At 37.0% G+C, this 19,342-nt stretch overlaps 1 protein-coding gene across 2 annotated transcripts in view; it reads left to right on the top strand.

The window, feature by feature from the left end:
• Positions 1 to 19,342, top strand: part of PRKN (parkin RBR E3 ubiquitin protein ligase) — a 702,734-nt gene that overhangs the window by 211,648 nt on the left and 471,744 nt on the right. For both annotated transcript variants that reach the window (XM_033056630.1, XM_033056631.2), the window contains exon 3: positions 12,743 to 12,980. In XM_033056630.1, the coding sequence (XP_032912521.1) occupies positions 12,743 to 12,980 (238 nt within the window). The remainder of the gene's footprint in view (positions 1 to 12,742; positions 12,981 to 19,342) is intronic.

Raw genomic sequence — 19,342 nt, 5'->3', positions numbered from 1 at the left:
GGACCTAAGCTGAAGCTGGAAAAGATCGAAGAGTTTTAGGAAGTTGAATTTGTAGTGTCTGTACTACAAATTGAATGTTGATCCTTGCGGTAATAAAAGGAGTGTCACCTTTTACTTCTCAGTAAAGTGAGAGTTCCAGGACTGTTAAAGTCTGGCTGTAGTCAGAAAATATTCTCACACCATGAAACCATAATTAATGCTAAGAGGTGCTCTGCGAGTGAGATGTGCATCTTGCCCATTGGAGTATGTGTCCAGTCTGATAAAAAGTGTGCTACAAGGACAGTGCTTACTGTGTGACAAGACAAACCCTGTCACAAACAGCTAGAAGCTGTGCTGGTAGTCTCTCTGCTTTCTCTTATTGAAATGTGACATTCATTGGCTTTGTCTTGGAATTTTTTCTTCCCTTCTTTGTAAGGCTGAATAACCTGTCTTCTGGCTTTATAATGTCTGTACTGTATAGCTTGCGAATCTTTAAGACAGAGATTATTTAAAAGTCCAGGCTTGCAAAGCTTAATTCCAAGTGCTAAGGAAAGTTCACGGGAGTTTATACGCTTTCTTGGCACAACTGTTAACAAGACATTTGCTTTTAAAATAATAGATTTTTTAAATTGATTTTTAGTGGAGCTAGCCAAGCAAACCAGGCTTGATTCTCTGGGGAAATCACTATGGTGGTTGTACCTGATACACTGGTAGAAAGAAAACAGTTGTAAAACCTGTTGAATTTCAGGTTGTCAGCTGATCTTTTAAACAGAAGTGGTTTAGTTTTGAAGAGAGGACAGCATACAATTACCAATCTTCATTTATTTATGGTACTTTATGTATTTCCTTTACTCTCTGTAAATGTAGATTAATGTAACTTCCAGCAAATCACTGCACAAAACTATGCAACTAGACAGCAGTTCTGGCTATTTTAATAAAGCTAATACCTTTAATCAGCAGTAATACACCCCTGTCAAATAATCTGAAATGTGTCTGCTGACGCCTTTGATGAGAGCTCAGAATCAGAAACTGAATGTGTGTCTGGACTAATGTCTTAGTTTGGAATAGGAGTCAGCTTTTGAAATAGATCTCCTGATCATCCCCATTTACCATGTTTTGGCTTGCATCGTGGAGCATCCTCAGAGCCAATGAAATAGAGGCCTTTTGACTGAAACTAAACAGGGAGCTGAATTTCAGAAATTTACCTATTAAAATTGAAAAAGAGCCAAAACTAGAAGTAGACTAAACTCAAAACATCCCCAAATTTTATAGTGTGTGTGTGTATGTTCCTTGGCACAAACCATTTTTCTGTGGAAAGCTACTTCTTTTGATCTGCAGTACTTGGTAGTGAAAATTAAGTTGCTTGCTTGCTTGTTTATTCAGACAAGACTGATGGACTTGAAAAAATCTCCATTTCTGTCAAACTTAAGATGTTTGAAATCATGGCACTTCTTAATTTTACAGCACTTTTTCCTTCCCCATGAATGCTCATAGACATTCTTCCTGCATGTGTTTTCAGAATCTGTATCTTGATCTGAATTGAAATCACACAATTTCACATCCACATGGAAAGGTCTTAATCTTACAGATTTCTTAGCGAAGAGTTTGGACTTAATTGTGGCATCCCTATGAAAAGCATATGACACATTGTAAACTGAATGTATGCAGGAGAATACCGTGATACAAAAATCTTCAAAATAATTTTCAGGAACCTGTTTGTCTTAATAATCTATGTTTTTCTAACAAAATCTGAATACTGAATCTCTGTATCATAGCTTGGTGCTATATCATTGAAGATTTCTATATTAGAATTGAAGTGCCTCAGGAAAATTAGACTTTTTTTCCCCAAGGGTGGGTAAAAATACACTCAAAGCAGGTTTTTTTAAAAAACTCTTATTAATGGGTCATAATTCCCTTGTTGTGATGTTCAAAAACATCTTTCATCTGTGACTCTACAAGGTGTTCTCATCTCCCTTTTATAATGCTATGTTTAATATATATGTTGGTTATTTAGCAGAATTGGTCTGGATTCATTTATTGTCATGTTTTCTATTTATGCTAGATGTTTTTTGAAGAATCACACAGATTACTTAGAGGTATAAAAAGGATCTTTTCATTTGAGTATCAAATTTTAATTACAGTAATTTCACGATTTAAAGCCGTACTGAGTATAAGCCACATCTCCGGGTGCCAGCAACTTTTCGTTCTTTGTCCATACATAAGCCGCACCTGATTATAAGCCGCACATTACAATACAGAGTGTGATAAAAGGTATCTATTCTATCACCATCTGTTGAGGGTGGGGGCAGTGATCCTTATCTCAACGGCAGATACTCTGCTAATGGGCCATCCATTGAAACAAGTCGGGGCATTGTTCTTTATCTTTTCACAACCCATCCTTCCTCCAGCCAGTCATTTTCTGCTAATGGCCATTGAGTCCCACTGTGGGACTGATAAAATTACTACATCCCATTGGAAGTTGCTCCAGCCGGGGGGAAGAGCCCAAAATTTCTTACCAAGATAAAAAAAGAGGTTTTGGGACACTAAGGGAACCCCTTTCTCCCCTGGACTCCAGAGGAAAACCAGATTTCTCCACATCACCACTGGACCTCTGGAGGGAAACTGCACCTTCTGCAGGAGCACTGCTCCAACTGAACCACATCTGTCACTGCAGGAGGATGCAGCCACCATTTAATGGGACTGCTGCCAACACCCTGCCTGACACAGGGTGTCAGGTTGTACTCTGACTTTGTCACAGTTTGGAGTTTGTTTCTTTGTAGTACTGTATTTCTATTTTAATTTCCCTAGTAAAGAACTGTTATTCCTAATTCCCATATCTTTGCCTGAAAACCCCTTGATTTCAAAATTATAATAATTTGGAGGGAGGGGGTTTACATTCTCCATTTCAAAGAGAAGTTCCTGCCTTTCTCAGCAGACACCTGTCCTCCAAACTAAAACAGCAACTTTTTGTTCCGTACATAAGCCGCACCTGATTATAGGCCGCACTTTGGGTTCGGACCAAAATTTTAGTCAAAATGGTGCGGCTTATAATCGTGAAATCACTGTATTTCTGTTATATCTTTATAGCATTCACCTTGTTTTTATTAGCGTGCAATTACAATTTTATCTGGGATAGAGTTAATTTTCTTCCCAGTGGCTGGTACAGCGCTGTGGTTTGGATTTAGGATGAGAATAATGTTGTTAACCTGCTGACATTTTAGTTCTTGCTAAGTAGTGTTTACACAGAGTTAACGGCTTTTCAGCTCCTCTCCCTACCCCAGCAGTGAGCAGGCTGCAGGGGCAGAAGTAGTTGTGAGGGGACACAGCCACAAAAGCTGAACCCAGCTGACCAAAGGGATATTTCACACTGTATGGCCTGTTATATCCATCAGAATATAAACAAGGGGAAAGCTGGCCAAGGGCTGCTGCTCAGGAACTGGTGGGTGGTGAGCAATTGTGTTGGGTATCACTTGATTTATTATTTTTGGTGTTTTCTCCCTTTCTTTTCTGTCCTAGTAAACTATCTCAACTCACAAGTTTTACTTTTTTTTACATTTCCCCAGTCCCGCTGAGGGGCAGGGTGGGTGCAGAGAATTGAGAGAGTGGCTGTGGGATGATTTGGTGACTTCCAGGTTGAATCAAATCATTAAATTTTCTCCCTTTTAAAATTAGGCATGATTTCATAAGGTGTGGGAATAAATGAGGTGACAAACTATGCCCATATGTACTGGGCACAGGGATTAATTTATTGTAAGAGTCTTTTCTGATATGGCACGGATCCCCCATTCAGGATTGGGAAGAACCTATAAACTGTGTCTTTTGTAACATACCTAACTATGTGTCTGGCAAACTAAGTAAAGCTAGATATGTAGGTATGCTGCAAAATGCTGCACTGCATAGATTTTCTAGCATTATCCTGCTGTGATATTTTGGTAGACATAGCCCAAAATGTAAGACCATTGTCACAGAAACTGCTAGTTTAAAAGGAAGTCTTCAGGTAAAATCAGGGAAAGCTGTGGGAAATATTTGATCTTTTGTCCATGTTTATAGTTGAATGTTAAGAAGTTACCAAGTAGGGCCACATAGGGTGCTCACCAGGTTTTATTTACAGCTGTTCTCATAGCAAATGCTCAAACTGGAATATAGATGCATGAACTGGGACAAGCAGAAGACCAAAGTGTTCCTTGGTTGGGATGTATACCAGGTGCTGGCCATAAAGCATGAAAAAGGCATCTGTGAATGACTAGTTGAAGTAATTGAAATAAATATTTATAGCTATTAAACTTTTGATGCACTAAACAATAAATTCACAGGAAAAAATTGCTTTCTTCAGTGGAGTATTTACAGCACATAGGAATTCTTTCAGAGATCTTTGGAGAAGGGAGTTTTCCAAATTCCTTTCTGCAGCTCTCTAGCTGCCACCATAGTGCCCCATCAGGATGAGAGACTACTGAAGTCTTTAAAATATTTTCAGAGTTCTGCATTGTAAGTGACTCTCCAGTTTTTCAGATAGAATTTATGTCTCAGTAATGTCCTGGCACTTACCAGGTGTCAGTGTGAGGCCACTTTTATGTCTGTTCCTCACATACTTGCTAATAGTTAATGCATGCCTTAAGTGAGGACACAGAAGTGTCAGCAGATTGGCAGTGTCTGCCTTGCTGAGTGTCTTTGCTTCTCAAAGAAGAATTTTAGAAAAAGAGAAAATAAAAATTAAATCTTCTGTTAGTCAAATAACATGTTGTCCACAGCCCTGAGGCCATGCTGCACTCTGCAGATTGTGAACAGTGCTTGCTTATGAGACCTTTTCTAAGCACAGCACCTTTTATTACCATTTAACCCAGAATGTGCCCAAATGTGATTCATTCAAGCATTTTACAGAACGCACTTGTTACTTGTTCTGTTTCAGTGTGGCTTGAGAAGAAATTAGAGCAATGGAAAATGCAATCCTTACCTGGTAAATAATAAGCTTTCTTTTTTTTAATGTTTACAGATGGAGACAACATGTTTAGATAATATAAATTCTACCAGGTAGTTCCGTGTAGAAGATGGAATAATAATGAGATGCACTCAACTGTGTTCAGGAGGAAAGCAAATGGTCATGAGAACTTAACTGTATTCATTTTTTAATGTAGCATTATAAGCTTTTCGCTCCTGTTGCTTTCCATACAAGCATTATAATAAATGGTGTATTTGTAGGTTGTTTGTGTACAATATATGAAAAGAAGGGAAAAGTTGTTCATTTACTGAAAAAAGTTTTACATTAATTTAGTGTTCACTTGCTTATTTCTCTTCCATTTTATATCACATGATATGTTCTTAATGTCAGTGTGGAGATAGTAATAGCTTTGTAAACATAATATCAAAAAGCTTGGCTGCCTTCTGTGTCTTTTGAAGATCATTATGCAGAGTTTTGAAGGGAATAACAATAATCTAAGCAGGTATTTTAATGTTGCAAACTGTCTCATGTGCTGCCAATAAAACATTTTTATTTGTTATAAGGGTTAATATATCTTTGTGAAATTTGTGCTAAAAGATCTACATTTGAGAAAAGTTATCATATAAATGGTGTAATTTTATTAATAATGCCATTTAGAAATATGTATATAGCATTGCTAAGGTCCTAGATTGTGTACAAAAAGTAATAACCCTGCAACGTTCCTAACTGAGCATTAACTCTGCATTCTCTCCACTGAGCTAGAAATTAGCATTAAATTTTTGTGTTATAATGTGGAAAAGATGGAAATGAAGCATAAAGTGATTTGTAAGTGAAGGAAGAGGGGGAATTCTGACTTAGTTGAATACATTTCCATTTCCAGCAAATTATTAACTCATTAAGGGACTAGTCTGTATAAAATCGTAAGTCTTTTACTTCTCTTCAAAGCGTGTCATTCAGAGCAGAACCTTTGTAAGATATGAACTATTGTCTTTGACTGTAAATCAGGGGATTTTATTTTTGTAAATGCTGGTCAGGGCTTCTGGCTACACAGAGGGACCATTGGCTGGAGGGATTGTAGTAAATCCCACAGTATGTTCTTATTTCCTCTTGTTAAACATCAACTGCTCTCTTTGTTAAAAAATAATAGAATCTAAATTTGAATGTGTCTGAGTTAACTCTTCTGCTAAGTGAAGGGTTTTCTGCCTTATCATCACATTTATTTGAATGTGTGGTACTTTCAATAATGCATCAATTTTCCCTTCTATTTCTAGGTGTTACTTAGCACCCACAATATTCTGAATGCTAAACTAGAACAGTAATGTATAACTCTGAAAATATTGAAAAGGTGAACTGAAATCAAATATAGATGTATTCCATAGCATCATAAAAGAGCAAATAGTTTCTGATTGCTGGAATTTAACTGCTAAGTGGTCCATGTAATTTAGTTCTGGTGGTGCACTGGCTTTTTTCCCCTGCCCCATGTGGCGCAATATTTAGTTCACTGCCATTGAGCAGTAAGCGTTCACACAAATGGATGGTGATATCAGATCAGAGTGCTGATTTGCTTCATTATTTTAACAGTGCTTAATTTTCCCTTCAGGTTTCCCCTTGCCATGACCTGCATAAGATTTTCTGAGCCCAGAAGCTGATTTTTCTTTCTACATTAGCTGATCAAATAAAAGATATTAAGTCTTCTCACAAATCTTGCTTCCAATTCCTTAAACCAACATGGCTCAACAGAATATTACTGCTATATCTGTATCTTTTATTTTAGGTAGTCTCTACTTTCAAATTCATTAATATACCAGCTTTAGCTTCCTATGTAATAAAGTGTATTATCATGGTATTGCTTTCTTCTTCTTGCTTTTTTGCATTCACTGTGATCAGGGGATGAAACAGTATTTCTCTTCCAATTGATTTCCTTTCTATTTCTACAGCTTTTGAGACCTGGACTCTGTCCTTGTGAAAGGGTTACAGCAACAGTTGAGAAAGGCTTGCTGAGCTTTTTTTTTTTCCTCTCTCTTCTGAGAACTTAATATACTTATTTGTATGTTTAGAAGGTCATCTTTAATGTCTCTCTAGATTATCCTTGTAAAAATATTTTCCCAATAAAATCAGTGTGTCATCTACACTTTTACATGGGTCCTATTGGTTTGAAGAGATGTGTTGGGCTATTTTTAAGGAAAAAAAAACAAAACAAGACACAAAAGTCAGCATTTTGAGTTTTGTTGATCATTCCTAGAAAATACCTTTTATTGAGCATTGACCATATGTGAATCTCTTAGGGAATGGCATCAGACAGTATATTATCTGCCTTATCTAAATAGGGAGCAATTAGACAATTGCACTGTTACTGTATCCATGATAGGCTCCAGGGGATAATGGGTAAAGGTGTGAATCTATAGGTAACATAAAAGTTGGAATTTCAAACTGAATCATAGGTATTGGAGTGTGAAGAATTTCTCTTTGTGGTTGATATGCAATAAGAAAATACCTCATCACCTTAAAACTTCCAACTCATGGTTAGCAGGAAATGGAAATTTATCTACAGTAATTTCACGACTATAAAGTGCACCCTTTTGACTAAAATTTTCCCCCGAACCTGGAAGTGCACCTTATAGTCCAGTGCACCTTATATTATGGACAAAGTTGCAAAATTTGCCAAACCGGAAGTGTGAGCCGCAATGGGGGGATGGTGCCACGGGAGCGCCGAGTCGCGAGGGGAGGCAGGAGAGGGCAGCCACAGCCAGCAGGAGCCGTGCGAGGAGGGAGGGAGCTGCCGCCAGCCCCGGTCCAGGCACGGGGAAAACGAGAAGCCGGGTGGCCCCGGCCCAGGCATGGAGCGAACGAGAAGTGCGAGCCCACAACAGCCCTGAGCAGACCCCGGCCGGCAGTGGCATCGGAGCAGCAGCGGCACAGCCCGGGCGGCTGCAGGAAAGCGGCGGCAACACAGACCGAGCAGCTGGGGGAAAGCCGCCGGCATCGGGGCAGCTGCACCGCGGGGGAAAAGCCCGGGGGTTGTGGGCCTCCCAGAACGGTTCACGGCTCCCAGAGCGCTGGAGTAGCCTGAGGCTGCCGGCGCTGCACTGGGCACCCAGAGTGCTGGGGCAGCGCGGGGCTCCCAGAGCTGCACAGGGCTGCTGGAGTGCTGGGGTGGCGCGGGGAGGGAGGGAGTGGGCTGCCTCAGAAGCTGCGAGCCACGGCAACCCCTAGCCCCGCCTCACCAGCTGGCGCCGGGGGCGGGCGGGAGTGCCGGGCCCCGCGCATGGGGAGGGCGCTTGGGGCTGTGTTTAAAGGCTATGCCAACCTGTGACAAATGTTTGCAAATTGAGCACCTGCCAGTAAACTCCATGATTGCGGGATTCCGTTACTAATTAGTCACTTTGTTGCACGCGGCACAGATCTTTGTGGCAAAAAAAAAGTGCACCTTATAGTCCAGTGTGCCTTATATGATCTACAAAGTTGCGAAATTTGCCGATTCCCGGAGGTGCACCTTATAGTCTGGTGCGCCTTATGGTCGTGAAATTACTCTAATTCCTTCTCAAGACAAAACACCACAAGATTTTTATATTCACATATAGAGCTTCAGATGCAAACTATTTTCTGCTCTAATGTTTCTTCAAATAAAACATTTAAAAATAATGTCCATTGCACTTCAGAAAATATGACTTCTCTAGTGGGTTTTACATTTGTTAGATTGAGAAAAGTATTCATATTACCATCAAAATATTTTGTGAAGAAAGTATCAAACAGAAATCTGTCAGAATCCCATAGTGGTTTGGGTTGGAAGGGTCAATAAAGGTTATTTAATTCCCACCCCCTCACTGTGGGCAGGGATGCCACCTACTAGATCAGGTGGCCTAAGGCAGCCTGGCCTTGGACACTTCCAGGGAGAGGGTACCCACAGCTTCTCTTGGCAGCCTGTTCTAATGCTTCACCACCCTTTCAGTGAAGAATTTCTTCCTGACTTCTAATCTTGTCTAAAAGTGTTCCCCATTCCCTTTTCATTATCTGCCCGTGCAAAGAGTTCCTCCTTCTTTTTTTTTTTTTTTCCATAAGTCTCCTTAGAGATGCAGTGAGGTCTCCCCAGAGTGTAACAAGAGGATTTCGGAGTAACAAACACTGTCATCTTTTCCCTTGTCATAATTCATTTCAGTCTTCCCAGCTAGGCCTTCTAGATAGCCAAAGTTGTGCCGTTCATTCAGGATGTACTGATTCAGCCTTGTGAGGTCAGCTTGAGAATTCAGAAAGTAAGAAAAACTTAGGTAAAAGGCTTGAATGGAGAAAGTTTTAATGTTCATTTTCTCTGCTACTAATTCATTCTCCCAAGTTGGATAAAACCCATTTTCTCTAAAGAACCAGTCCTTATTACTGAGTTTCATAATTTTTGGATCTTCTCAGCTCCCTTTGCTCTAGTGAAAGAAGATACTTCACAATCTACTTTTTGTACACTTGCAGTATTTCCCATTGGAATACAGCACACAGGCATTAATTTGAATCAACAGATAAGACAAGACAATATCTCTAGATTCATTAATAATAGATAAACTCAAAAGAATGTTTCCTGAGGCATAAAACAAATACACAAAGGAAACAAAAGTGACATTGACATAAACAATTGTACCTTACAATAGTCACCTAAGGCATAACCTAAACTCTCACAGAAATAGTTAGAATTCTTCCTCTTTTCTCAAAGAAAAAGCTGCAGACTTTGCCCATCTATTGTCCATGAAATGTAATCTGCTATAAAGCATTAATCACCCATATTCTGGGAAATGCTTGCCTATATTCCCATCCATATCTCTCCACAATTAACACATGATCACAACTCCTTTTTATTTTCATATTGTAGCATTTTATCACTTTTCTTGCAAAGGTAGAGGATTATTTTCCTTCTTTAAATACAAGCCAAATTAAATTCAAATGTACTCAGAAAAACATTACAAAACTGATGCTTTGGGATTCCATGTTTGTTATTGTTCAGTGACTTCCATATTAAATCTACACAGGGTAAAAATCAAAGGATGTTGTTTATTTCTCCTACCTGCTCTCTTTGAAAGTTATCCTGAGATCTGCTAATTAAGCTTTCTTGAGACTATTATCTACACTGTCATCATCAGTAGTGATGTTCAATCTGTCAAAGTTTGTTTTTGTTTTAGAGAAGGATATGGAAGAAAGCTAAAATACAACATGTTCTGCCATCCTTTTAAAAATTGTTTAAGGGAAATACCAAAAAAACGCTGTTGCTATGGTCATATACAGAATCACAGAATATTCTGGGTTGGAGGAGACCCACAAGGATCATTGAGTCCAGCTCTGAAGTGAATGGCCCATGCAGGGATCAAACCCACAACCTTGGCATTATTGGCACCAAGCTCCAACCAGCTGAGGCAATCTCTGGAATTGCCTAAAGTGCAAATTTTGCATCTTTTTCTGAAATATATAGTTCTTGATATTGCTGAAGAGAGAATACTAGGTAAGATGGAGTTCTTTTTTGTCAGCCCTTCCACTGTTTCCAAGCTAGCCACAAAGCCCTTTAAAAGATCATTTAGTATACCCAGGCATATAAGCATGTACAGCAGCCAAGATCAAGCAAGAACAATTGAAAAATTCTGTGGTGGAATTGTGGCAGTGTTTTGTTTTAGTTCTTTCCATCCCTTTTATCCTCTCATATGCACTATCCCCTCAGTGCGGTTGTAGCACAGCATCAGGGAGTGAGATGAACCAGGAACTGATGCAAGCTTCAAAAAATAAAAAAAAACTGAGAAGGACAGTAAATAGAGAAAAAAATGAAGGGCAGAACAGGGTCTGTTTAAGTAAGCAAAGCTGCCAGAGGAGGTGATCATTAAAACAGAGTATGACTGGCAGTTTATTAGGGGTTTCCAAGGTTATAAGATTTACCTACATACCTCTTTCTCTTTTTAAACTCTCACTGTAACTGAGCAAATCACTTTTGAGCTCCTCATTTGCCTAGTTACTAATTTTTTTATTAATTTCATTTTTAATTTCTTTTAGATCATTAAATTATTTAACGTGGCACAGTATTCTTAGTGGGTAGAAGTTTTATAGTGACAGACATGTTTTGTATATTGTGTTAATGAATGAAGTTATTGAGCTACTTAAATGGATCTTGTTAAAATGCAATGGACAAAAAGTTGTACCAAAAAAAAAAAAAAAAAAAAAAAGGAGAGCTTTAATGTCAACATAATGTTCTAAGGTTGAAATATAATAATTGCTTTGATTGAATATTAAGACTGCAGTGTCCTTGCTCTGACAAATCTCTGCTGGCTGATTACTTCTTCACTAAGGAGAGAGTGTGTTATTAAAAATTCAGTTAAAACAAAACAAAAGCCAGATTTTTGTCCTTTAAATTGCATTGCATAAGAAGGAAAGTGTGGAGAGAGAAGTACTGAGAAATAATATAATAGAATGAAGGAAAATCACTCAACAGAAAAGAGACCAGAGTAGAAGTGGTAGAAGAGAGCGTGGGAGAATGAGGGTGCAAAGAGCACTAAAATATCTGTAAAGGAATCTTTTGCAATTACATTTGCATATACAAATTACAATTACACTTTTAAAATATTGTGTAAACACAGAGACAAATGCTTCAGAACTCTTTCTTCTCTTTGCTTCTCCCAAATGCATTCAACAGCCTGTCTTGACATTTCACAGCAGAGATGGCCAACCTAATGATGCTGCAGGGAGTTAGAAAATTAGTTTTTTTACAGACTACCTACTTTCTGTGTAGGCTGATGTTTATGTTCATTCATGACACTGGATAATGAGGTGTGGGTCTCCAGAAGGTATCACCAAATAATGAATGATTTTTCTTGCAAGGTGTGTTGTGGAAAGATCAATATAATTTTTTCTTGAAAGACCTTCATTAATACTACGTCTTCTAAAATGTCTGTAATTTCTAATTCTGACATAATATTTTGCTTTTCTGTTCTGCATTGTGAAAATGCTGAAGAAGTTGGGAAACACATCCTGATTTATCATGTATAGACCTTTCATGAGACCCTTATTTACCCTGGTGTTTTCTAAGATACAAGATCTGGAAAGACTGTCTCTAAGAATCATCTCTGGTGAGGACTGAAAAGGAGGAGAAGCTTCTGTATATTAGAGACCATAAACTGTTCTCATTTGGGGCTAAAATGGCTAGCGATTCTTTTGTTTTATCATGAAAGTCCACAACAGTTGTGAGATCTTCCACAGGCTTTCTCTCAATGTAAAGTCGACAGTTAAATGTAATTTTTGGAAAGAATGGGCAACTCATACTGAGTCTACATCTAAAACCAGATTTAGACTGAAAATTACATTACAGAGAAGAAATAGTATCTCTCTTCATCAGCAGCATCATCTTTCCAGTTCCTAATTATAAAAATATTTTGGAGTAGCTTGTTCATGAACTCTCTGTGATCATCAAGTTTGACCCTAAATTGCTATGTGAAGAGTGTGTTTCAGCATTTTCTGTGCAAGTGCCTCTTAAGTGTTGAATATTCTTAGTGCTTGATTTAGTAGTGCTCCCACTGGAGATTTTTTACTCTGTGCCAATAAACCTGACTTATTTAGAGCTGTTGGCTCTGGTCCACTATTCCTTTGTTAAATGTTTAGCACTTGTAAGCGTTGTGACCCTTTTGGCAATGCAAGTAATCCTAATTCCAGCAATTTACACTTGTCACTTTGCTTTAAACTCCATTACTGCACACTGAAATTCTCCCCAAAATGTTTTGGAGACTATTTAAGAAATAACAAATTGGAGATAGAGGGATTTTGTCCACTATGTCACAATTAATTATTTATTGTGGTTTTGGTTTTGTGTTGCAGAACTGTGACCTGGCCCAGCAGAGCATTGTTCATATTGTTCAGAGTTCACAGAACAGTCAGAACAAGGAGAAGACAGAAGATAGCTGTATTGGAGGTGCTCTAAAAACCTTGAAAAGAGAACCTGAGAGTTTAACTCGCATAGATCTCAGTACCAGCATCCTCCCATCAGTCTCTGCAGGGTTGGCAGTTATTCTGGATCCTGGAAAAAACAGTGTTTCGCTTCCATCTGATAAATCAGGTAATTCAGTGACTTACAACATTTCAATATACATCTTAAACATGTGTCTTTTTCTTTCTTAGGGTGAATAGTTCTAATTTCATACCATAGGGGAAAGCCCCCAAAATATATGGTTTATTTTATTTATTAAACAAGAAATACAACAATATTAAAGTGATAAGCATCTGATATGTCTTCTACCAAAATAATTTTGCTTTATGGATAAAATTAGTGATTTCTTGTGTTACTCCTGTCTCTAACTTGTATTATGGTCATATTTTTATAAATTTTTATAAGATGGAAAAACCCCTAGAGGTCAATGTATAGTCTCTGTAAAATTTTCATTAAGGAAATTTCCTTAACTAGAATGTTGGGCAGTTTATGTCTTGAAAATATGCTTAATTCCTAATCTGTTGTGATGCTTTCGTACCCATAGAATTTATAAAAAAGTACTTACAATTTTTTTAAGATTTATTAAAGCTTAGCTAGCACAACACAGGATGGTGATGATTCATACTATGGACATTTGTAGTTCTTCTTCCACCAAATGATTACTGAGAATATCTTCATTGTGAAAAAAAATCTAAGGCACAAGTTACTGCAAAATGATCTTACTGACACTGTTGCCCCTGTGAAGATACATCATTCTGTGCGATAGCAGATTCTGTTGTGGTTTATCGTAATAGTCCATCAGAGATGTCTTTTTATAAAGAACAGTACACAAATACCCTTTTTGCACAGAACAGAAAGTAATAGCAAATATATATATCCAGAGTACAGAAGATAAATTGTGAATATGACAAGAGATACCTCTGTGACTAACCTGGCCACAGAGATCATCTTGCTTAACAAAATGGCTACTAAAACTGCTAAAATAACTTCTAGCGAATTTATTAAGTAGCTCATGCAGAAAATATACAATCTATGGGAGGGTCACGGAAGTATTCCACAACTGACTTGGTCAACCTCTTGCTGCCAACTAATGATGAATGAGTGCAGTTTAGGAGCAAATTAGTACCCAGCTTAATGATCCACATCTCCCAATCTGAATGAGTAATGAGATAAGAGGGACGCATGCTGATTTAAATCTGGTAAACTAGGGACAGGACTTCAGCCTGGGCTTACTCTCAGAAGCAAGACAAAAGTGTGAGCTTTTAAACATTGCCACATATTTATTTTTTCATTACTGTACATATGTACATAGATTTAATAGCTCTGCATGACTTCTAAGAATAGTTTATGCATGTGTAAGGACTTTTAAAATGTGTTATGTGACATATTTGTTCACAGACTACATACTCTGTGAAGCTAAGTATAAACTGATAGGTGTCTTTCATTGCAGCATATATTTTCATGGTAGAATGCAGGAGGACAACATATGTTGATAAAATATGTGGGTTGCTTTTATCTGTAATTAAATTATAAAGACATTTTATCATAGAAGAAAAAAAAATAACCACTCTAATGACTGATAGTTCTTTGTGAAAGGATTTTAATAATAAGTACCTTTTAAAGGCCTTTAACTTATTTCTTTGTTTTGATTCTCACTATTAAAGTTTGTCCTTTTGTCTGTTCAGCTCCACCCCTTTGTTCAGTATGGGGAACTATATTTTTCCTTATGGATTTAGGGTGAGTTAATTTGTTGTCACTTAAAAAAAGACTTAAAAAAAATAAAAAAATAAGGAAGGTTATTCAAAATGTCAGTCTGGCAGTAAACTTTACTGTGTAGCAGGGATTTCCTTTGGCATAAATGAAATAGCTAATAGTAGTAGGAATGAGTGACTGAAGAAAGCAGGTACCATGACTGATAGCTGAAATTATACTTACTATGCTGTTACCTTAGGAGATGAATGATTGTGATGATCAGTCTACAGTAGCAACCTAGACAGGTGAATGAAGTGTAATCTCTATTTTTATGTGTGTAGTTGACAAATTTAAACATACAATTTAGAGGCAAAGGTTTAATTAATTGATTAAATTAATATTGTTTAGTCTGACATGCTACCCAGCTATTCCATAATTGCAGCAGTAACCACTGAGACTTAAATCTTTCTGAAGCCTAAGTTATTTTTATTTTTTATGCTGACCCCGTGTTCTTGCCCTGATTTTGTTTTATTTGCCCTCCTTTGAATTCTGAGGAAAAAGGTTTGTGGTAATTTTCACATCACAAGACCTTCTACCAGAAGCTTTTGCAGCATTTGACTGCTAAAATCGTATTCGTGAAGTATTTCCATGAGTGCTTAGAGGCCAAAACGTAAAATTTTACCAGGTATACGAGGAGAGAGGCAACTGTTGTTGTGCTGTACTGCAATTATATAAGCAATGTACTTAGGTAGAATGAACTGCTGCACTTAATGAGACAAAAACCCTTATGGCGTGGCAGTGTGACTCCACCAAGAGTATCATTTGCTCCTTGCAGAAACATGTAACAGGACATTCTCCTTCCAGCTCTCCTCATTCTTGTGTGAGTAATGAAACCAACTCCTGACTGGTCTGGAGGTGCATCTTACTTAGACTGCAGCGTGTTTCTCTATGAGAAATTCAGAAGTTTGAAAGTCATTAAGAAACTGACATAAAATGAAATTGGATCCAAATTGTCTCTTCATCAAAGAATTCCAGGTTTCCTGTCTTTGCAGACAAAAGTAGTAGAAATGCCTTTTCTTCTGTTGTTCTTCTTGGAGATTTTGGTGGGGTTTTTTCTTTGTTTGTTTGTTTTTGTTGTTGTTTCTTTGTTCTCACATTGTGTGATGTCTAGTGGACATGTAAAAAACTCTCAGCAGGACTTTCATCCTACCTCACCCCCTCCTAATTTGCATCTGTCCAATATCTGGGATAAAGTGGTTTAATAAACACAGTGTAAGTAAATTAAAATATGCTCCATAATGGCTGCATGTCAGTAGATATATGTATAAGATGAAGAGGTAATGGTTGGACATGATGACCTTAGAGATCTTTTCTAACCTTAACAGTTCTCTGATTTCTACCTGAAAACCATGAATCTGTAAAATATAAGGGTTTATATGACTCATCTGCTGAATATGAGAATGCATCGTGATTTCAGATTTGAGAAAGACAATGGAATATTTGGAAGTATAAACAGAAAAAAGAGTGGAGTGGAGAATATGTTTTTTTTCTCTGCTTTTGACACTTGCATAACTGAAACTAGTATAACACACTGTTTTGATGTCTAAAGTGTTAGAAGGTTCAGGAGAAGAGTCATGACAATCCTACAAAAGTGCACACCATGATTGGTTTGTATTTATTTCAGCATCTGTGGAGTGGAAATTTGGTAATGTAGGAATATTAGATCTTACAAGATATCTTAGGATTTTAGCTCTCATTGTCTAGAAAGTGCAAACCAGCAAATGCAAATACAACACATGGATTTCACTTTCCAGGTAATCAACCACCCATGCAAGTTATCCTAGCTTACAAGAATTCTCCATATTTGTCCATTAAAAAAAAAAAAGTGGAACTTTTTTTTTTTTTAAACATGAAGATAGGATTTCAACCTAGGAGTAGTATGGATGTTGCTAGGCAGGAAGTCAGACTGCAGATACTCATTCCCTCCCCTTTTTAAATGTATGACTGATGTTAAGCAAATTTGTAATATGAAAAAAATAGTACAACAGAATCTGTTTTTTGTAAGCTGACATGAATGTTGTTACTTATGTAATTCCCAGTTTAATCCATTATTAGCTGGTTTATTATTTTGTTTGAATCAAGTAGATGTGGTCATCATTACTTAGGGTTTTTTTAAATTTTCAACTTTCAAATAAATTTTCATCTGGTCAGTTCCAAAAAACCCCAAAAACTGATGTTCTTTAGGTAGACACTTGTAAATGCTTGCATGCAAGGCACCTCTCTTTCCTTATTTTTCCATGTTCTTCTGTTCAGAGAAGAGTCAATAAAGTACTATACTATATATACTGACTTAGGTGTGCCAAGCTGTAAATTCTAGCAAAAAGGGGAATTGATTGTTTTCCATCTGGTTAGGTAATGCTTTACCAAAACTTAATATATGTTAAATCTTGTCTTTCCAAATAATGCAAGTATCAGTTAAGGCAAATGAAGCTGTCATTACCAAAACCTCAATATTGTTAGTGATACATGAGGTGATAAACTGGTGCCATTCCATGTGAGAGTCTGATTCCATGAAAGACACAGTAAAAAACACTTTGAAGGGAGAGCCACAATTTAGGATGTGGCTAGTCAGATCTGTGCATACTTCTGAGGCAAGCCCTGAAGAATAAAACAACCCATATCCATTTAAAAATGGAAATTGTCGACATTGTACAAATAGTTTTTGAATATTATTCTGATGACTGTGTGTTCAAAGTTCTCATGCTCTATAATTGATATTATGTTTTATTATATTTCTTGTACTCAAAAAGCCTAAAAGGATAAGAATTTCTGTGTCAAATCTGTTTTGAGTAAATGAGTAGTCTAAACTCCTGAAGTATTGTAAAATTACTTCACAGTAGTTTTATAGACTTTAGAACCTCAAGTTAGATGCAGTCTGGGCAGGGTTATGGTGTACATCTGCCTCCCCATTTGTATATGGTGTTAGGCTGAGTAGGACTACCCAGTACCAAGCTGAGAACAACTGCAGCTATTTCTTGTCCCTTTTTCAGAATTTCAAAACATGAGCACTCATCCATTTAAAATGGCTTCCAGCATGGAAAGAACATTTTTATTGTCACTCAGAAACATGAAGCTCTGACCTAATATTGCTTTTCTGTTTTACAAATCCAAATATCTAAGGATTTACTATTCCCTTAAAAGAGTTAAAAAAGGATTCCTAAAATTTCCTGTGTCATTTACCTGCATTTTTTTTCAAAGGAAATTAATCAGTATAAAGAATTTGGTTTTCCTCTGGTATGTGTACATATAATTTGTGGCTTAACTATAAAATTAATTAATTACATATACTTTGGGTCCAAGGTATTGTAAATCAGTAGTTTGGAGAAGGAAAATCAGTATTCTGTGCAATTTACAATAAGTAATTAGACCCTTTTTCCTAGAGTTATCAAAATTTTGTTCTAAAAACACATTACCAGAGTGGTTATGCCAACCTTTCTTAAATTTATTGAAATATTAATACAGCATTTCCTGGTGGTTACATGATTCTTATGATAGTCCTCTTTTACAGACATCCATTTGAATAGGATTTGTATTGCTGTACAAGAAAAAGTAGTATTAATTACTGAATATGCACGCAATGTATTCTTTCAGTACACATATTCCAGTAACTAGTTAGGTTACTATTTTGTTTTTGGATTTGGTGCCCTGACAGTTTACTTTTGTATAAGGATTTAACTTCTTTTAATTTAAATGAAAATGCATCAAGCACCACATTGTAATTTAGCCTATATTTTATTGAGATTTTTTATAATATATTGTTTTACAAACTTTTAAATATTGAATGCAATACTAATTTGAGGATCAATCTACACCCAGAAAAGGGAAGGTATTAATTTACCTTTTTAAGAAGTGTAGAATAAAACACCAACTCAGAAATAACATACCAGTCCTGATTTTAACAAATAATTTCTGGGAAGCAAAGCTGCATTTGTCTTCATTATGCACTGTAAATTTACTGTATGTACAATTCTGTTTTAAAGTTCAAAACAAATTTTTACAAAATTCCTGCATTGACAGCTCTCTCTGTGCTAGTGGTTAGGTCCAGCACATTGCTAATTGCTATCACTGTGCATTCATTGCATGCATTAAACTGTTAGGCCTTTTATCTTATATTTGCTGTCAATGTTCAATGCCATAACCTGATGCCACATTCATAGCACTGATGTGTTGTAGTCACAAAAGTTGAGTTCATTGGGCCTGACAGCTCTTTTAAAAGAGAAACTGGAACTAAAGCACTTGTCTTCATTCTTCTCCATTTTTCCTTTCTTATTTGATAGTTTCATGCTTTATGCTTTGTGCTCTTCACTGCTTCCATTGTTTTTTGTTTTGCCAGCTACCTTTCATGGGTGTTCCATACTTGGAAGATGTTCTACCCATTTGCAGACTCTCATGCATGTTTTGTTTTGTTTCACAAGCTTTTGAGGATGCCTCCTGAGAGAAAGATGTCTGCAACCACACACCTCTTTATTCCTTTGGTAGTCACATTGCTCACATATTTGATGCAAAATGCTTAGACATGGTGCCAGACTAGACTGTCACACTGTAAGAACATTCTGTTTTTCAGAAGTAACCATCTTTTAAGTATGTGCATCTCAGGTCTAAAAATCCATTTGTATTAATAGAAGAGTATGGCAATATAATTTCCATAGTGTAAAAAGACATTGGATTTAATTGTAACTCAATTGCACTAAATATTTCCTATGTATTCAATGAGAATTTTAAAAAAAATTTTAAGTTTA

This window comes from Catharus ustulatus, chromosome 3, assembly GCF_009819885.2.
Source record: "Catharus ustulatus isolate bCatUst1 chromosome 3, bCatUst1.pri.v2, whole genome shotgun sequence".
Lineage (NCBI taxonomy): Eukaryota > Metazoa > Chordata > Aves > Passeriformes > Turdidae > Catharus > Catharus ustulatus.
Note: the sequence above shows the minus strand (reverse complement) of the source record. Positions and strands in the feature narration are given on the sequence as shown.